At 55.5% G+C, this 16,226-nt stretch overlaps 2 protein-coding genes across 5 annotated transcripts in view; both read right to left on the reverse strand.

Moving 5' to 3' along the window:
• The window catches only part of VWA3A (von Willebrand factor A domain containing 3A), a 39,653-nt gene extending 36,557 nt beyond the window's left edge, over window positions 1–3,096 (reverse strand). For 2 of the 3 annotated variants that reach the window (XM_036225954.1, XM_036225956.1), the window contains exons 1-2: window positions 2,916–3,096; window positions 2,325–2,479 (exon numbers count right to left, since the gene is read on the reverse strand). In XM_036225954.1, coding sequence (XP_036081847.1) covers window positions 2,325–2,343 — 19 coding nt within the window. In that variant the 5' untranslated portion in view covers window positions 2,344–2,479; window positions 2,916–3,096. The remainder of the gene's footprint in view (window positions 1–2,324; window positions 2,480–2,915) is intronic. The other variant, XM_036225955.1, reaches the window with a different exon arrangement.
• Window positions 3,097–13,026: 9,930 nt separating this feature from the next.
• Window positions 13,027–16,226, reverse strand: part of MOSMO (modulator of smoothened) — a 44,010-nt gene continuing 40,810 nt past the window's right edge. Inside the window, exon 3 of one of the 2 annotated variants that reach the window (XM_016155493.2) lies at window positions 13,027–13,783. In XM_016155493.2, coding sequence (XP_016010979.1) covers window positions 13,599–13,783 — 185 coding nt within the window. In that variant the 3' untranslated portion in view covers window positions 13,027–13,598. The remainder of the gene's footprint in view (window positions 13,784–16,226) is intronic. The other variant, XR_004952513.1, reaches the window with a different exon arrangement.

The raw sequence follows: 16,226 nt of genomic DNA on the forward strand, positions 1-16,226 counted from the left end.
GTCTAGGTGGCCCCCCCGCCCCCCCAGTCCTCTCATCCAGCCTGTTCCCCTCGCTGAGTCAGGGGGATCTTTCGAAGGCAGAAACCCAGGGCCACGCCTCTGGTCGTCCCTCCTGCTCGAAGGCGTCCCTTCGTTTCCGGGACGGAGGCCACGACCCTTAGGCCAGCATTCACCGCCACCGCGCACGGTCTGGCTGCCGCCCGCCCCCCCCCCCCCCGCAGCCCCCCCGCCCCGCCCGGGGCCTTCGACCGCAGGGCCTTTTCACGCCCCGTCCTTCCTCCCGTCGGTGACGTCACCCCCCGAAACGTCCCTTCCGAGCATCCCGTTCATTTCAGGCTCTTCTGTCCTATGAACTGAGCCCTCGTCTTCGGGATACCCGTCGGCGGGACTTTCAGAAACGAGCGTCTCCCCCCTGAGACCGTCACCGATGAGGGAGCGGCGGCAGGCGGGCGGTCAGTACGCGGAGGTGGGAGGTGACGGCCGAGGAACTGCCTTGGTTCTTGGATTTCTACCTGCTGGCCCCGGGCACCTGCGCGGACGGCCCGTCTTCTGCTCCGAGGTTTCGCGAAGTATCCGGTTCTTCACGAGTCCCTACCTTTCTGCTCGAGCCAGCTCGTTCGGGCTTCTGTTATTTGCAACCAAATACACACACGCACACGCACGCGCGCACACACACGCACACACACACACGCACACGCACCGGCTAAGACACCGCAAGCAACAAACTCAAAACGCAGCTCGCACACGAGATGGTGCCTTCTCGCGGAACCACGAAATCAAACAGCCCAACGACAACGACGGTCTGGCAACTTTTCTCTTCTGGGTCTTTAGTCCGATTCAGGGGATGCTTCGGCGCCACACGTGGCCGTGACTTTAGAAACAGCCGGCCTCACGTCCCTCCGTGCGCCTGGCTGGGAGGCCGGGGGCGAAGGCCCCGTGAGCGCGGAGCACCCCGCACGCCTTGCTCCCCGGTGCGTGGGGAGCAGCACGCGGAGCAGCGGGGGCCGGCGGGGCTGGACTCTGGGGTCCGGGGTGCTCGGCAGGGCCCCCGGGGAGGGTTTGGGCCGCAGCAGACGCACGAGGTGTGCCGCGCCCGAGACCCGGGCCCTGGCTTCGCCTCCTCGTCTGCCTGCGGGAGGGCACGGGGCGGCCGCCCTGCACTGCCGACTCCGCCGCGTCCTGACGAGGATCCACCGAGGATCCGCTGCGGCTGAGGGTGTGACGAGGCGCCCGCGGGTGGCGCCCGAGCAGCGCCTCGCTCCGTCGGCGCCCACAGGGTGCCTGCTGGGCGCCGGGGACGGCTGGCCTTGGCGGGGCAGGGACGAGCAGGACCCTGCCCGGGCCCTCAGGCCTTTGCTCAGACGACACCGTATTGGAGGGGCCCTCGCTGAGGACCCGCCTCCAGGGCGGCCCGCCCACCCCGCCCCCCTGCTCTCTCCCTAACACCGGTCGTCACGTGACATACGTTTACTGATCTGCCGTCTGCCCCCCTCCGGCCCCCCACAAACCCCCTAGAGGCAAGACCCACGAGGGCAGGAGACAGTGAGCTTCACCGCTGGGATCCTCTTGGCATCAGATGTCACCCAGAACGAGGTAGCTCCTCGAGAACCATTTGAACAGACACACTCGGGGGAGGTCGCGCTTAGCCGAAGGGGTCTGCGTCACCCTGGAGAGTGGGCGCCGGAGCAGAGCGGACCCACAGACCGGCCCTGGGCCCGAGGGGCAGGCGCGGCCCTGAGCAGGGCAGGGAACATCTCCGCCTCGCCCACTGCTGGCTGACGGCTGGATCCAGGGTCCCCCAGGCGTGTGTGTCCAACCCGCTCTACGTCCCGCTGCCAGGTGGTTTTTCCAAAGTCAGAGTGGTCAGAGTCGTTCATCTCGCTGCCCGTGGAGAGCCCAGCCTGCTCCTCCCCTCCCTCCCTCCTCTCGCTCTCTGCAAGGCCCCTCGTTCCTTCCTTCGGGAGGTCCCTGGCTCCTCTCCCCCTCATCGGTCCCCCTCCCGCCAGCCCTGGACACACACTTACCTGGCCGGTTCACCCTTTTTATTCCCCTCCACTTAGATGTCCTTCTAGAAATATCCTTCAAACCCTTTTAGTTTGACAAGACTCAGGAAGTCCTTCCTTAAACCCCCTTGCTGCCCCCCGCCCCCGAGCCGCGGCCCCCCTCCCACGGCCCGCCTGTCTGCCGCGGGGCCCACGCCGGCACGCGGAGCGCGGATGCTCGAGACGCCAGGCCCCCTGAACCTGCCTCACCCGGCCCAGAGCCCCCAGAGCCGAGCCCCCTGCCGCCCTCTCCCCCCACAGCCGGCACCCCGCTACACTCACCCTCACCTGCGATCTTCATTCACGTCTCCGTTTCTGGACGAAGGGCCCCTGGTCATCGCGAGCCCCTTCCTTTCCTGGCTCCTTCTCAACAGTGACCCGCGTCCCGCCAGGAAGTGTTAGCTGGTCTCCAAGGTAACCGACCGCACCACCGCAGCCTGGGGCAGGGAGGGGCAGGGGACAGGCGTCCTCACCGCGGGGAGAGCGCCACTCACGCGGCTGCGACCCGCCCCCCCCCCCCCCCCCCCCCCGGCCGCCTGCTCCCTCCAGCCGGCCGGGGAAGCCTGCAGGCCGGACGGCCCTCTTTTTGTATGTTTGGAGCCTCCGGGCCCGCAGAGGGCTGTGGTGCAGCCCGGCAGAGCCCGGAGCCAGCTCCCTCCCGCCTCCTGGCGGGCAGGGAGGAAAGGGGCCAGGGCACCTGCCGCAGGGTCGACCTTCTCCCCCTCAGACTGCCTGGCGCCCCTCACCCGGGCGAGGTCTGGCCGTCCCCTCGTCCCCCGGCGCCCCCAGACCCGGCTGCCACGCCAGCCGCCTCCGCGACCTCTGCGCATGGGGCGGGGTGGCAGCTGGAGCCGTTCCCAGCCCCGCAGTCACCTGGGCGCCTCGCGAAGAAGGCGGACACACATCGCCACCCGGAGCGTGCCAGAACCGTGGAGACCCCGGGGACGGGATCTGTAACAATGGCTCCAGGCGATTGTGATGTAACCGGCCCCGGCCCACCGTGGGGACCTGTGCAATGCCGCCTTCGTTTGTGGACGCCGAGGGGGGCGGGGCGCAGCAGGTGGGCCGGTCTGGGGGTGCAGGGGGGCGCGCGCCTGGCGGGGGGCTCGGCGATCTTGGCCAGCGTCTCTCAAATTGCCACCTACACTTCGTGAAGCTTTCATTTGATAGTTGAGAACTCAGGCCGCCGGGGAGGTCGCTGTGGAGTCAGACACCACGGAACTGCCCCAAAGGGAAACTGTTTTCCCCACCGCCTGGAGCTCGGGCACAATGGCCCCGGGGGGCGAGTCAGGAGTCAGGCGCCGGGTCAAGCCCACGACCGGACAGGTGCGGAGGGAGATGGGGAGCGAGGAGGTCGGCGGCGGTGAGTCACCCACCCCACGATCGCCCGTCCTCACGCCCACCGTGCTGGACGTGCTGGGTGGCAGGGGCCGGCTAGCTCTGAGGCCTTTCCTGGAGACGCGGGGACCCGAGCCAGAGCTGACCACCGGCATGACTCCCTCTGTCCCCGCCGCAGGTCACTGTTGCTGAGTTCTGGCCCAGCTCACGGGGCCCAGACGCCCCGGCCGGCTTCGTGCCCGGCGGGTAAAGCGGAGACGTGGTCGGGCCGTGGGGGCAGCCAGCAGGAGGGCTCTGCACAGTGGGGTCCTGCTCAGCCCCCCGCAGAGCCTGCGCGGCCCGTGGCAGCCCCGCCGTGGGGTTCCTCCTCCTCCTCCTGCCTCAGGTGCTTGGGACCTGATCAGGGCCAACTCATCCTAGTCATTATTTAGGGGCTCAGACCTGGCTTCATTACCCAAAACATATTTGCTATGGTCTGAATGTCTGTCCCACCAAAATCCACACGTTGGAAACCACTAACCCCCGAGGGAGTGGCATTGAGGGTGGGGCTTCATGAGGAGGGCTGACAGCTCCTCCCTCACCCCTTAGCCGGGCCAGGTGAGGGTACAGAAGTCTGCAATCTGGAAGGGCCCCCTTACCTGACCGTGACCTTGGCCATGCGGCTCCCGGAACTGTGAGAAATAAACCGTTTAAAAGTGATGGTGCAGAGACCAGGGTTTTACAGCTTTGTGCACTGAGATTTTTACGTCTGTAAGATAAAGACGCAAAAGTAAAACGCATGGACCCAGGGGCTTTGTTTTAAAAGCAAAAGCCTCTAGACACTTAAGTTTTTTTCTTACGTGCACGGCAGGCTCACTTGGTGGCAAAACCTGACTTGGTTTATTCTTTCTAACGTGACTATTCAGACGCTTTATGATTATGAAATGCCACCTCAGTCTCTCACAGGATGTTATGCAGTATATGGTATGAGCGTCTCACTGATTTTTTAATCTGAAAAAAATTCTAAAGTGTTTAACTTTTTGACAAATACCAGTACTATGTGCCGTATTTAGCCCCCATAATCCTTCTGTGCTAGAATGAGCAGATGCTAGCGACTTCGATGCCTGTTTTCAGGATCCAAAGTCCTCTTTTCATTTCTTAAAAATTGAGATGTAATTGACATGTAACGTTATAGCAGTTTCAGGTGTATAACATGATTCGAAGTCTGCACGTGTTACAAAGTGACCACCACAATAAGTCTCGCTAACATCTAGTTAAGTTTGTTTTTTATAAGCCTCGATCTATTCCGTGGTATTTTGTTGTAGCGGCCTGAACAGACTAAGACAATGCTATTCATTGTGTGACATGTTTTTTCAATTCTAGTTTGCTTTTTCTCTTACCTCCATTTCAAGCCAGGAGCAGGTGCTTTTTGTTGGGTTGAGGTGGAGGAGCCTGACGTCGATGGTTTTTTTTCCTGTCTTTTCCAAAAGCCCAATGGGGGAGCTGAACCGTTAACGTGACAGGCTGACGCACGGAAAGCCAGGGCTGTTTCATGTCGAGAGGAAAGTGGGAGTATTTCGATACCCTTTCAGTTAAGAGAGACAGAAACCCAGCTCAAACCGGCTCAAGGGAAAAGGGGAATTCACTTAAATAACCGAAACATCCAGGGCTAGTTCTGGCTTCCGAAGGCCGAAGCGACGTTAGTGGAAACGTCCCCATCTTGCGGCTTCCTCTCTCCTCTGGTGGCCTGTCAGGGGGCTCCGCGGGGGCGGCCGGCCGGCTTGGACACGGGCAGCACTAAGCCTCCCCACCCGCCCCTTAGTGGCCCTAAAGGAAGACTCTCTCCTGGGCCCCCGGCACGCCTTGGTCACATGACATGCGCACTCCTGCACCCAGCACGAGGGCTTGGCCTGGCCGGGCTTCGGGGTCCAGCCCTGGAGCCAGAGGAACTGCATGGTCTCCGGGTACGAAAGGGACAGTTTTCCAAACCTCCCTCTGCGGGGGGCCACAGCGGGAGAGGACAGTCCCGAGGGTAAGGAACTGGAGGGGAGCAGGGACCTGCTCAGTGTCGGGGAGCAACTTGGGCGTCATGTCAACACCTACGAGGTAGTGGGTCCCCAGGGTCCCCAGGGAGACAGCCCACAGTAACAGGGGTCCCCAGCTCGCCAAAGTTTGCCAGGCGACACGTGTGGAAGGGGCGCACAGTGACGGCCACTTCCGGCCCGGGGCGGTTACGGTACGTGCAGACAGATGGCAAGCCAGGGGAGAGGCCCTCGGCACGGCCCCAGGGCAGGTGGCCCAACCACCGGCGGGTCTCCCGGCAGCAAGGAAGAGCGGATCCACCATCAGCAAGGAAGAGGGGATCCAGGCGGTTTTTCTAAGTGACTCAGAGAGGACAGCCCGTTTGGGAAAATTTCCCTGGGTGCCCAACTCCTGAAAAGGAGCCCAGTAGAATCAACGGGTGGCAGACATCATCTACATCAGCAGCCAAGGGCATCAGGACAACAAAACGCCCCTTAGAGAAAACTGCAGAGAGACAGCTCGACGGTGAGGGGGGAGTAGTGGAAGATTAAGCACCGCTCGGTAATAACTAACGACTTTCCTCCCCGCCCCACAATACAGAACCTCCACGGACCGTTTCCAAGTAGGGCCTACCTTTTCTGGCCGATTGCCTCGCACGTCCAGAAGCAGCGAACTGCAGACTGAGCTGCTCGCGCCTGAGCCGGGGAGTCACGGACTGGGGACGAGCTGCCTCCCCGAGACCGGCCGCGCTGGCCGCGCGAGACAGCGTGAGTCCCAGGTTTGAAGTCGGGGGACCTGGGTTTGCAGCCCCGTTCGCCGGTTATGAGTAAGAGAACTTCGGGCAGATTGTTCATTCTCCTGATCCTTAATGATCCAGTCTATAAAATACGACCTCCGACCTCGCAGACAGATGATGAAGAGGACGTATGGAGAGGCACGTAATGAATTTAATGTTAATTTCCTTCTCTAATTCATCTCTAACTGAATGCCACTAATAACCACAGAGCTTTTAAAAATATGAATCCCCTTAGAGCATACCCCATATGCTTTAATTAAAGAATGTCGGGTTAGTAGTATGTTTGGGAAGTTTCTGTTCTCAAGTCTAAGCCCACAGCAGCGTTATTTGTAATAGCGAAAACTTGGAAACAACCCAAATATACATCAAGAGGAGTAATTATATATATACTCCACAGCCATTTAAAAGGAAGATCTATATTTACTGACACAGAAAGCTACTCATCATAAAGTTTAAAAACCGAGTAGCGGCAGGTATGTGTAATGTGATCTTGCTTTTGTGAAAACAACTAAACGGTCTGTGTGTGTGCATGTGTGTGCGCGCACGTGTGTGTATATATGTTATATACATAAATAGCAAGACGTCTGGAAAAATACCTAATAACTGTTAACGGTAGTGATCTCTGGAAGGTAGATTGTGGGAGAAGAAACTCTTAATTTCCTATATTTGTTAAAAAAAACTACACACGTGCTACTGTAAAGACGTCCTCTGTCCCAGTCCAGGGTCATGGCGACTTCCTCCTCCACAGCAGCATCAGGACTAGGAGGTGCTGATGGCCGACAGCAGGCTGCGGTGGGCACCGGGGCGGTGCGTGAGCGGGGCGGGGAGGCAGTGGGGTCCCCTCGCTGCCCACCGCCCGCGCGGGGAGGGGTCCGCCCGGCTGCCCACCGCCCGCGCAGGGAAGGGTCCGCCCGGCTGCCCACCGCCCGCGCAGGGAAGGGTCGCTGCCCACCACCCGTGCAGGGAAGAGCCTAGAAGCAGAGGCAGTCAAGCGTTTTCTTAGCTACCTGGATTCCCCCGCCCCCCAGCAATTTCTTATGGATAATGGAAAGGATGTTCTTCGATTGGCTCTTCAACTGCATTTGCATTTCGCCACGGAGAACAAAGCAATGTAAAAGAACGCGTTTTTACTGTTTAATTTAGGAAGAGACTTGAATTGGCTTAGACAAGTAAATTAGACATTTAGACAACATAAGAGTTGTGCCAGGGTCAGGACACAGGATTAATGTTACTGACTTTTTCCTGACAAGAGTAAATGGGGATTGACCGAAGTCACCAGATGCGTTGGCAACATCTCCTGCAGCGCCATAAAATGGCCAGTTGAGGCTAACGGCATCTGAAATGAAACTGCATCCTGAGTCCGTTTGTTTTAACAGAAATAACGAAGACCACCCGGGCAGGCTGGGTGTTTACGAAGCACCCCGAGTGCACAGCCGCCTTCAAGACAACGGAGACCCACGGGCTTGGAGGGGCCCCGGGTTCTCTCAGCGCCAACGGGGCCCTCACGGCACCCCGGGCCTCTGCGCAAGCACCAAGTGTGGAATGCTGAGTTCAGCGGTGAGAGGTCGAGTCCACGGAGAAGTCCTGAGGAAGTCAATAAAACTGGCGTGTTACACGGTCCACTACTTACCAGTAAACAGACCACGCGTGCCCACGCAGGCGAGCCTCTGCTTCCCCGAAGTTCACGGAAACAGGCCTGGCAGAGAGGTGCGGGGTCGCTCGGACCTCCAGGAAGTGGTTTCATCATTTTCCTGTATCACCCGGCCCCGGATTTGGTCATGATGATTCAATTCGTGAGCAAAGCCTTGTGCCAGGTCTCTAGGGAGCATGAGGAAGCCACGTTCCTTGCATTTAAGACTTTAGAACCTGGCTATGGGGAAATATTTAGCAACTGAAAGCTTGCTACGTCGCAGGCATGTAAGCCAACACGAACCCCGTGACGTAGGTGCTACCAGCCCCATGCTACAGGTGAGAGGACCAAGGGTCACAGAGGCCACGCGGTTGATTAGGGTCCCAGCCAGGGCTGTGGAACCGAGATCTGAATCCAGGCGGTCGACTCCCCTCTAGAAAGTTCTGCTACAGAGGTATAAGTGAAAGAGAAACACCAGTTAAAACGCAATCCGAATACGGGAGGGATTGGGGGGAGGTCTGTCCGTGAGGAGGGGGAGCAGAGGGCATGAGGCTGACCAGCGGCCGAGGCCCCATCACCGCGAAGGGCTCCAGGGCTCTGCTCGGCCAGCGCGGGCTTCGTCCTGTCGACGGCGGGAAGGTCAGCAACGCCAGTCGGGAAATGTCGCGCTTTCACGCGTCAAGATTATTTTGGCGGCAACGACCCGGGCGGACTGGCAGAGAGGAGCTGAGGAGACTGGTTCAAACGGCTGAGGCCCTGTCCCAGGCCAACACTGTCGAAGGCCGTCTGGCAGAGACGTCCCTCCACGCAGCGAGTCGTGGGACCCGGGAGGCCAACAAGCCTTTCTGCGTCCTTGAGTCCTTCGTCTGGAAAATGGAAGCGTCCAACGTGCTCTCAGATTTCATCGGCTCTGAAATTTTCTGAGTCTCACGAAAAATTTCTCTTTGAAATTTAATCCTGGGTGGTCTGTAGTTTGGGGAAATGGGGCTGATTCGCAGAAGCCTTGAATGTGCTTGAAAACATCTTGATGTTTCCTTCTGCTGGGAAAAGGACCAAAATTCTGAAAAATGAATACGGCATTATGCTTTCTATCTTTAATCCCATTTATGAAAAAACGACTTGTATTTTGTTGCTTGGTAACCGTGACCCGGAAGAGTTGACTTGGCATGAAAGGAACCCACGGTCCTCGAGCTCTCACGCCTTTTCTATGACCTCCTCATGCAATGTCTAGGGCAGACTTGATGGGAGACTAAGTCACGAGAAGGCATTTTTGAGTTTTTGAACCCGTTATTGTGAGCCAGTTTGTTGTCTTTCTATAAGGTGTTTCCCAAGAGAAAGAAGTGGTGTCCCCTCCGCCCCAACTGAGAAGTTCGATATAAGTCTACCGGGTATGACTTCCAGGTGACCTATTCCTTGACATTTATAGAAAAGAACTCCTCTCTTCAAATACCTCCAACTTGTGTTATAAAATCTGGGGACGTCTTAGACGGTGTAGAGCTGGGGTGATCAAGTCATCGCCGTTTGGAACTGCCTCAGTACTAAGACTGAAAGTCTCGGGGCCCAGGAAACCCCTCAGCCTCGGGCAAACTGGGACGGCTGGTCTCCCTAAGCCAATGCCCGTAAGATCCAGAACTCAAGAACGACCAAATCCTACCTTCTCTTAATCTCCCGACTTCCCACGAGGCTCCTGGAGAGGCCACGCAGAGAAGAAACCGCAGCGAGGGGCGAGCACAGCGTTTTACCCGATCGTTCGCTGTTATCGGCTGGGCTAATCCTGACGCCCCCGAAAGCCACAGCAAAGCTGCGACAGCCCACAGGGGTGAGTCTAGAGACCGAGGGCCCCCACGTTTCTCCTTCGACCCGAATGTAAAAACTTTAGAGGCGAAGGTCCTTCGGCCTGCGGCAATCGCACACAGAAGCCGGACGCCAAGCCCAGGGCTCGGGCCCCTGCGTGAGGACGGCCGGCTGCGGGGCCTGGCTCAGCGTGTCCCCCTTCGTCTCAGGGAGCACGATGCGGTGGGAGCGCCACGGGCGCGTAGTCTCTCACCGCCGCGCGGCTCTGGGGGGCGAACGCGGCCCAGCCCGCGTCCCGGAACGCCGCCGGCACCCCTGCCCTCACTGCGGAGCAGAGGGGTGGCCTCACCCCGCACGCAGCTGGCAACGAAACCGAGCCGAGGGGCACGGAAGTGTCACTGTGTGAACGCGCAAAACCGCGGCAAGAGGTCGATTTTCGAATAAAGCTTAAAAATCAAAGCTTATTTCAAAGTAATAGAAGCCTTTTTAGTTTCTTTAGTAGACAATTTATTTTGATAAACTTGCTCAATAACAAAAATACAAGTGAAGAAAATTATGTTCATTTTATACAGTTTGTATTAACAATTTGTTTTGAAACTATTAATTGAAAAATGTCTTAACCAATTAGAAAACAATTCTTAATAAAGTTTGGGGTAATATACAGACCTTGATCACAAACGTCAAAATCTCTCGAGGTGAAACAAGTAAAATCCTGCGTGAGGAATCTGAGCCACACGGGCCGTTGTTTCCTTCATATCATTTTATCCTTCAAAAACCAGCTCTGAAAGACAACTTACTGTTTTGTGTTGTGAATATAAATTCAACTTTCAAAGAAGATCGGAGTGGGCTGATAAAACAGTTCCTATAATCAGATTAACTGTGGCTTGCAGTCTTTTAACAAAGACAAAAAAGCAACATGTTCTTCCCGGGAAGCCCACGATGCAAGACGATGGCTAAGAGTATATCCGAAGTCAGTTTCCAATACTTTTTCGGGGCCTTTCCACTAACTCGATAGATTGTATGTCACCAGGACTAATTATTATTTTACTGAAGGGATTAAACGGTGAATTCACAGAATGTCAAGTTGGGATATCAAAGCTTGAGGCAAAAGGGAAAAACCAATGAAGTGTTTTTGGTCGTCTAGAACATTAAAACGAAAAAAAAAAAATTTGTCCTTCGAAAAACAAAATGAATGGAACAGAAAATAAGTTTATAAGGAGTAGAAGAGTCAGGAACATTACATACGCACATTAACAACATACAACATGGATTACCTTTGGAAAGAATCATACTGAAATGTTTGCTTTTAATGAACATTTTCCACGTTTACAGATGTTTAGGCATGTTTAATAGGAGCTTCCAAAACTTTCAAACTAAGTCCTGTGCAAATAAAACCTATAAATAGTTTTCAGCAGATTTTACAGTGATGTTCTTAGGTATGAGAATAATGCACACACTAAAAACAACGTAACAGACAAGTCTGACAAATGATTGCACCATAAAACAGTGTTTTATATACAGTTTACGAGATACGATTTCCTGTTATAAATTAATACTGTACTAGATAGTACTCATAGTGACCTTTTTAAAAGCAACTGCTGCCAGCTGTCCCTCTCGTCACGTACAGGATGTACAGAGCTGTACACGAATGCGTCCATCTCGACGTCTGGCTGGAAGAGGACCGAAGTCTGGCTTCACGCACTGTGTGACAGGACGGTTTGTTCCTGGGTCGGGATGCTGACGGGCGCGAGAGAGTTTTCCCCACCAGCCCCTCAGGCACGAGGCCTCCGAGACGATGAGGAAATTAAAGACGATTTACTGGTCTGGGTAATAGATACAAATAAAACCTTCGGTTTCGCCGTCTCACACGCGACACCACTGCCAGTGGAAGAAACAGTGGGGAGACTCTTAGCAGCTGAGAAACCTCCTCTCCCCATGCTCGCCCTCCAGCTAAAGATACCTCGAGGACTATTTACAATACAATCCATCTTTCGGAAGAAAACAGCTCTTGGTCATACCGCAAGTGAATCTGAACCATACTTTGCTAACACTTTGTCTCAGTGGCATGATGGTGACAATGAAAGCTTTCCTTCGGGGTGGCCCACGTGACAGAGGGTTGAGCAGACAGATCTCCATGGGAACGGCAATCCCAGATGTCCCCCGCAGACGCCCAGGGGGAGTCTCAGAAGTGACTGGGCATCGTGACCCTTGGGAAAAGCGTCTCCCGCGGGCACCTTCTAAAGGTGCCTCTGACCCGGGGGAGGAGAGCGTGACCGTCCCCCGGGACCCTCAGGGACGCCCACCGCTGACCCCGCTCCCGAGTCGGCAGCAACACAATCAAACGCGGCTGAACTCACGGGACAGCGCGGACGCCGGAGCGGCCCGCGGGGGAGACAGCGGTCCTCCGCGCCCCGCGCGAACGTCCGTGGCGGCGCGCTGTAACTCATCATCGGTGGGCGAGGCTGTCACGCGTGGACCACACGGGACTCCGACGCTGCTGACGGGGACGTCTGGGCTGCCGTCGCCGTGGAGAAGAAAAGCTCGGCCCCACGGCTACGGACACGTGCACTCGGGCCACGAAGGACGCCCCTGCCCCTCGCGGCCACCGGGATCGAACACCGAGCGGACGCGCGGCGTGGCGGCGTGGGGAGGGGGACGCTGCCCCCCAAACCTGGCCGCGGGTCCACGGCGGGCGGCGACGCCCCGCGCAGGAAGGGGCGGGCGGCCGCGGGACGCGCCGCATCGCTCAGGCTCTGGGGAAAGGAGCCGTGCTGACAGCGCTTGCGGGAGGAGAGGACAGAGAGGCAACGTCCGCAGCGGAGGATGTCAGTGTCGTAAGGGGCCGCAACGTCGGTGTCACCGGAGAGCTTCGAATCTCCGCTCCGCCGTGCGCTCGGACAGAGGTGCGTCGCTAACGTCGCAGGCCGCGCCGGCACACGGAGCAGCCGTGCCCGGCCGACGGCAGGTGCCGGTGGCCTGAGCAGCGTCAGGCTCCCCCGACGACCAGCTTCGACGCGACCTGAGCTCCTACTGTCCGTACAAACAAATCGCTCCTACGAGGGCTTTTCGCTTGACTTAAAGTTGCACCTAGAAAGATGTGGGATTATTTGTACCTATTACAAAAACCTGTTACAATTCGGGCCGCTACAAAGAATGAGGTAAACTGAAGACTCTCTCCACTACGCAGCCTTCAGAGAAATGGCTTTTTTTTTTCTATTGAGTTCTAGGTTTGCACACCACAGTGTTTCGCTAGCGAAGCATTCAGAGTTCTCTTCCAGGAACTGTTTGCATGTGTGTGTGTATAAATGTACACACGCACACGCACACACATATATACACACTGTATACTGCATCAGCAAAATATATATATTATATATATATTTATATAAATATAAGGAACATTTCCCCCCCTCCCACCCCCAGCCACATGTTTCTTAGTGTTTGATTTTTCCTTTTGTACACGGAGAACAGGGCGTTTCGGAATTTTTACAGACATGTTGGCGCGCGAGCTCCGGCCCGCTGGCCTCCGGCTGCAGTGACGCCAGGCGCACTGGGCCCGCGGCCCCCGGCGCTGGGCGGAGGCCGCGCTCCGGCCCACCCCGCCCCGGTCACGCTGAGGACATTCCTCCCGCCAACGGGTCGTGAGCCGTGAAGAACGGAACAGCAGAGTCACCGAGGGCCACGCCGTCTTCGGTGTAAAGTGCCCTCCGTCCCTGGGCTGCTCTCGCAGTGTGGACCTGCCCGCCGAACGGGCTCCGGGGATTTAAGTCAATACTGTCTGTATTTGGTTATGGGAAAGGCTCTCATTGTTTGTAAAATCCAAAGTGCATAGTGAGAACAAATCAAAGCGTTTTTTTTCTTTCCAACATTGGCGGCATCTGAGCATCTTCCCGTGAGGACTGCTCAGATGCCTTGCCTTTGTCCTCCACGCCCTCCGAGAAATAAAAAATAAAATAAAATATAAAATAATAAAAGAGTCAAGCAATTTAGACATTCATCAGCCTGGTAAACAAACTTTGCCAGCAAAGAGAAGTCCTACTATTGTAAAGAAAATCGATAAGACAAAAAGTACGTATGACGACCCAACTACTGTGTTGTTGGGTAGTTTATACGGTTGGCCTCCGACTTCGTTGATGTAAAATCCTATTGGAAATATGAGGGCAGCCATACAGAAAAGGATCACTGCAAAACAAACCAAAACACAACATTAGTATCATGGTTTGGTGACGAGGAAAACAACGAAAACTGGGTGCAGAGCGAGTTTTCCAATGGCTGCGGATTGATGCCGTGGTCACACCTGTTACACGGGAGCCACCTGCCAAAAGACTCGCACACGCCATAACGTCCCCCAAAGCCTCACCGTCAAATACAGCAAAGCTGGGGGAGCTTCCTAAGAGGATTCGGACACCGGCGTCGAGGCTCCTAAGAACTACCGAGCACCCGCGCGGGCTGTCCTCAACCGTGCGGGGCCGTGGCGGAGGTGTCTGGCCAGGGTCACCGGGGCGCGCTTCTGCCCGTGCCAGCTCCTGCGCTGCGACCTTGGGCTCCTGGCTCCCGTCTGCGGATGGGGCGAGCCCTGGAAGTCGACGCCCGCCGGTGGCAGGGCCCTGGCACAGCGCTGGGCTGAGAGCGAGCGCCGCGCACACCGTGCGCCTGTCGCCAGGCCTGGCTGCCGGTCCGCTCTGCTCAGCTGGACAGAAGCCCAGCGAGAACCATGGGCCTTACGGGTTTAGAATCAGCCAGTGACAAGAGCCGCAGACACCTGACTAGCGAACTGTCGGGGGGGGGTTCTCTCTCATCACGGACGAAGTTCCAGAAAAATAAAATCGTTGTTTCTGAACACACAGAGGTTGAAGTGGAGGACAGTGGGAAAACCTCTGAGTTTTGTATACAAACACAGGGCAATCTATTATTTGCTAAAATGTTTCTAGAAAGGTAACAGAAACCCAGCGTCTGGGTGGAAGTAATTCCACAGGCCCTTGTCTCGGCCAGCGGTGCGCTCCCTGTGCTACCAAAAAACGCTTTTAGTAAACGCAAATTACTGAGAGAGGCTAGCTCTCCCAAGAAAATCGTTTATGCTTTCTGAAAGCACGTTAGTCCTTCTAGCTTCTCTGGAGGCAGAAACACTTTTTCAGCGTGACATGAGGACAGACGACCACCGTCACCGTGCATGACTGGACACTGTCCACCATCGCCTGAGTGAGGAGTCTTCCCCACCCAGGAATACTGACCACCGGGTCCTGCTGACACTCGTCCTAAATTATGTTCGTGTTAGTCAATCGACAAACTTTAATAGGGTCCAAGAACCAAGAAGTCTTTTCCTGGAAGGAAAAGCTCCAGAAAGGTAGTAAAAAGAAAGTAACATTTTCTCAAGCAAAACCCTAACTCAAGAGACACTTGTTTGCTCTGCACTGTTTAGGTGAATTATTTTATCTTATACAGACACACAGCCTATCCCTTTTTGGGTAAACGACCACACCGAAGAATGTTACATAAGCAAATTTAGATTCTGATACCTACTAGAACCAATGAAAAAGTCAGGAACTACGTATCAGACCTTCCAGCCTCTCTGCCCTACAGTCAGCAATAAGTAATTTCATGAGTGTTGCCAATGCCCGCTCACCAGTATTATCTGTCACCAATTTCTAATGGTCTTTATGCCTTACTATGGTTGGGTAGTAAAATGAAACCACAATCTATGTGGCTATACACAATCTAATAAAAACGATGGGATATGATTATTGTTTTCAAAACGATGTGCTTCTTAATGACTAATCTTGAGAAACAAATAGTTTAGAACTGCTTTAGAGACAGGCAGATATTAGTTCATTCTGTTAACAGATGTGCCGACTTCATTCCATCCTTTCTTATTTTCTATTGTAAAATAAAAATTAATCCATTATAATGAAGTAATCGTTTAATGACTGTATTTTAAATAGTTTATTATTTTACGAGAGTTAAATTATTTTCCAAAACGGTTAGGAAAAGCTTACTCAAATTTAAAGGAAGCAATTCAATCTAATTTTGGTTTTTAATCCAAAAAATTAGGTTCTCTATACTTCCTAGGGGAGATTTAATGTGGGCGGATGAGTTTTCTTTTAAGCTTTTGAGACCTGGGAAGTTACTTTAGATCTTAAAATATTATTAATGCTGGTAATATCGACTATTGACGATTAAGTTCTGGGTCCTAAATAAGCCTAGAAAATCACGATTTCGTATGCTCCACGGAGGTGAGCGTCAGGCGTCAGGTGCACTGGCAGACGAGGACGCGAATCGGGGTTGCAAAGGGAAGGGCGAGGGTCGGGGCTGCAGACGCAGACGCTCGTCGCCCCAGACGCCCCCCGGGCACGTGCGGCGCCCCTCTGAGGGGGCTCCCCTCTGCGGGGGCTCCCCACTGCCGACGCCAGCGGGGGCAGCGCCCTCGCACCCTGGCCATGGCCGGAGCCGACGTGTGGACAGCAGGGTGACGGACACCAGCAGGTGGCCAGGTGCGACGAAAGCCCCGTCCTTCGCGGGACTGCCGCCCGGCGGGCCAGTTCCGGCGTCAAAAACCAGGGGCTCGAGGGGTGCTGGGAGAAGCGCAGCTCTGCGCCTGCCAGGTGACACTGCGCCCGAGATGTGCTGC

This window comes from Rousettus aegyptiacus, unplaced genomic scaffold, assembly GCF_014176215.1.
Source record: "Rousettus aegyptiacus isolate mRouAeg1 unplaced genomic scaffold, mRouAeg1.p scaffold_m13_p_8, whole genome shotgun sequence".
Taxonomy (NCBI): domain Eukaryota; kingdom Metazoa; phylum Chordata; class Mammalia; order Chiroptera; family Pteropodidae; genus Rousettus; species Rousettus aegyptiacus.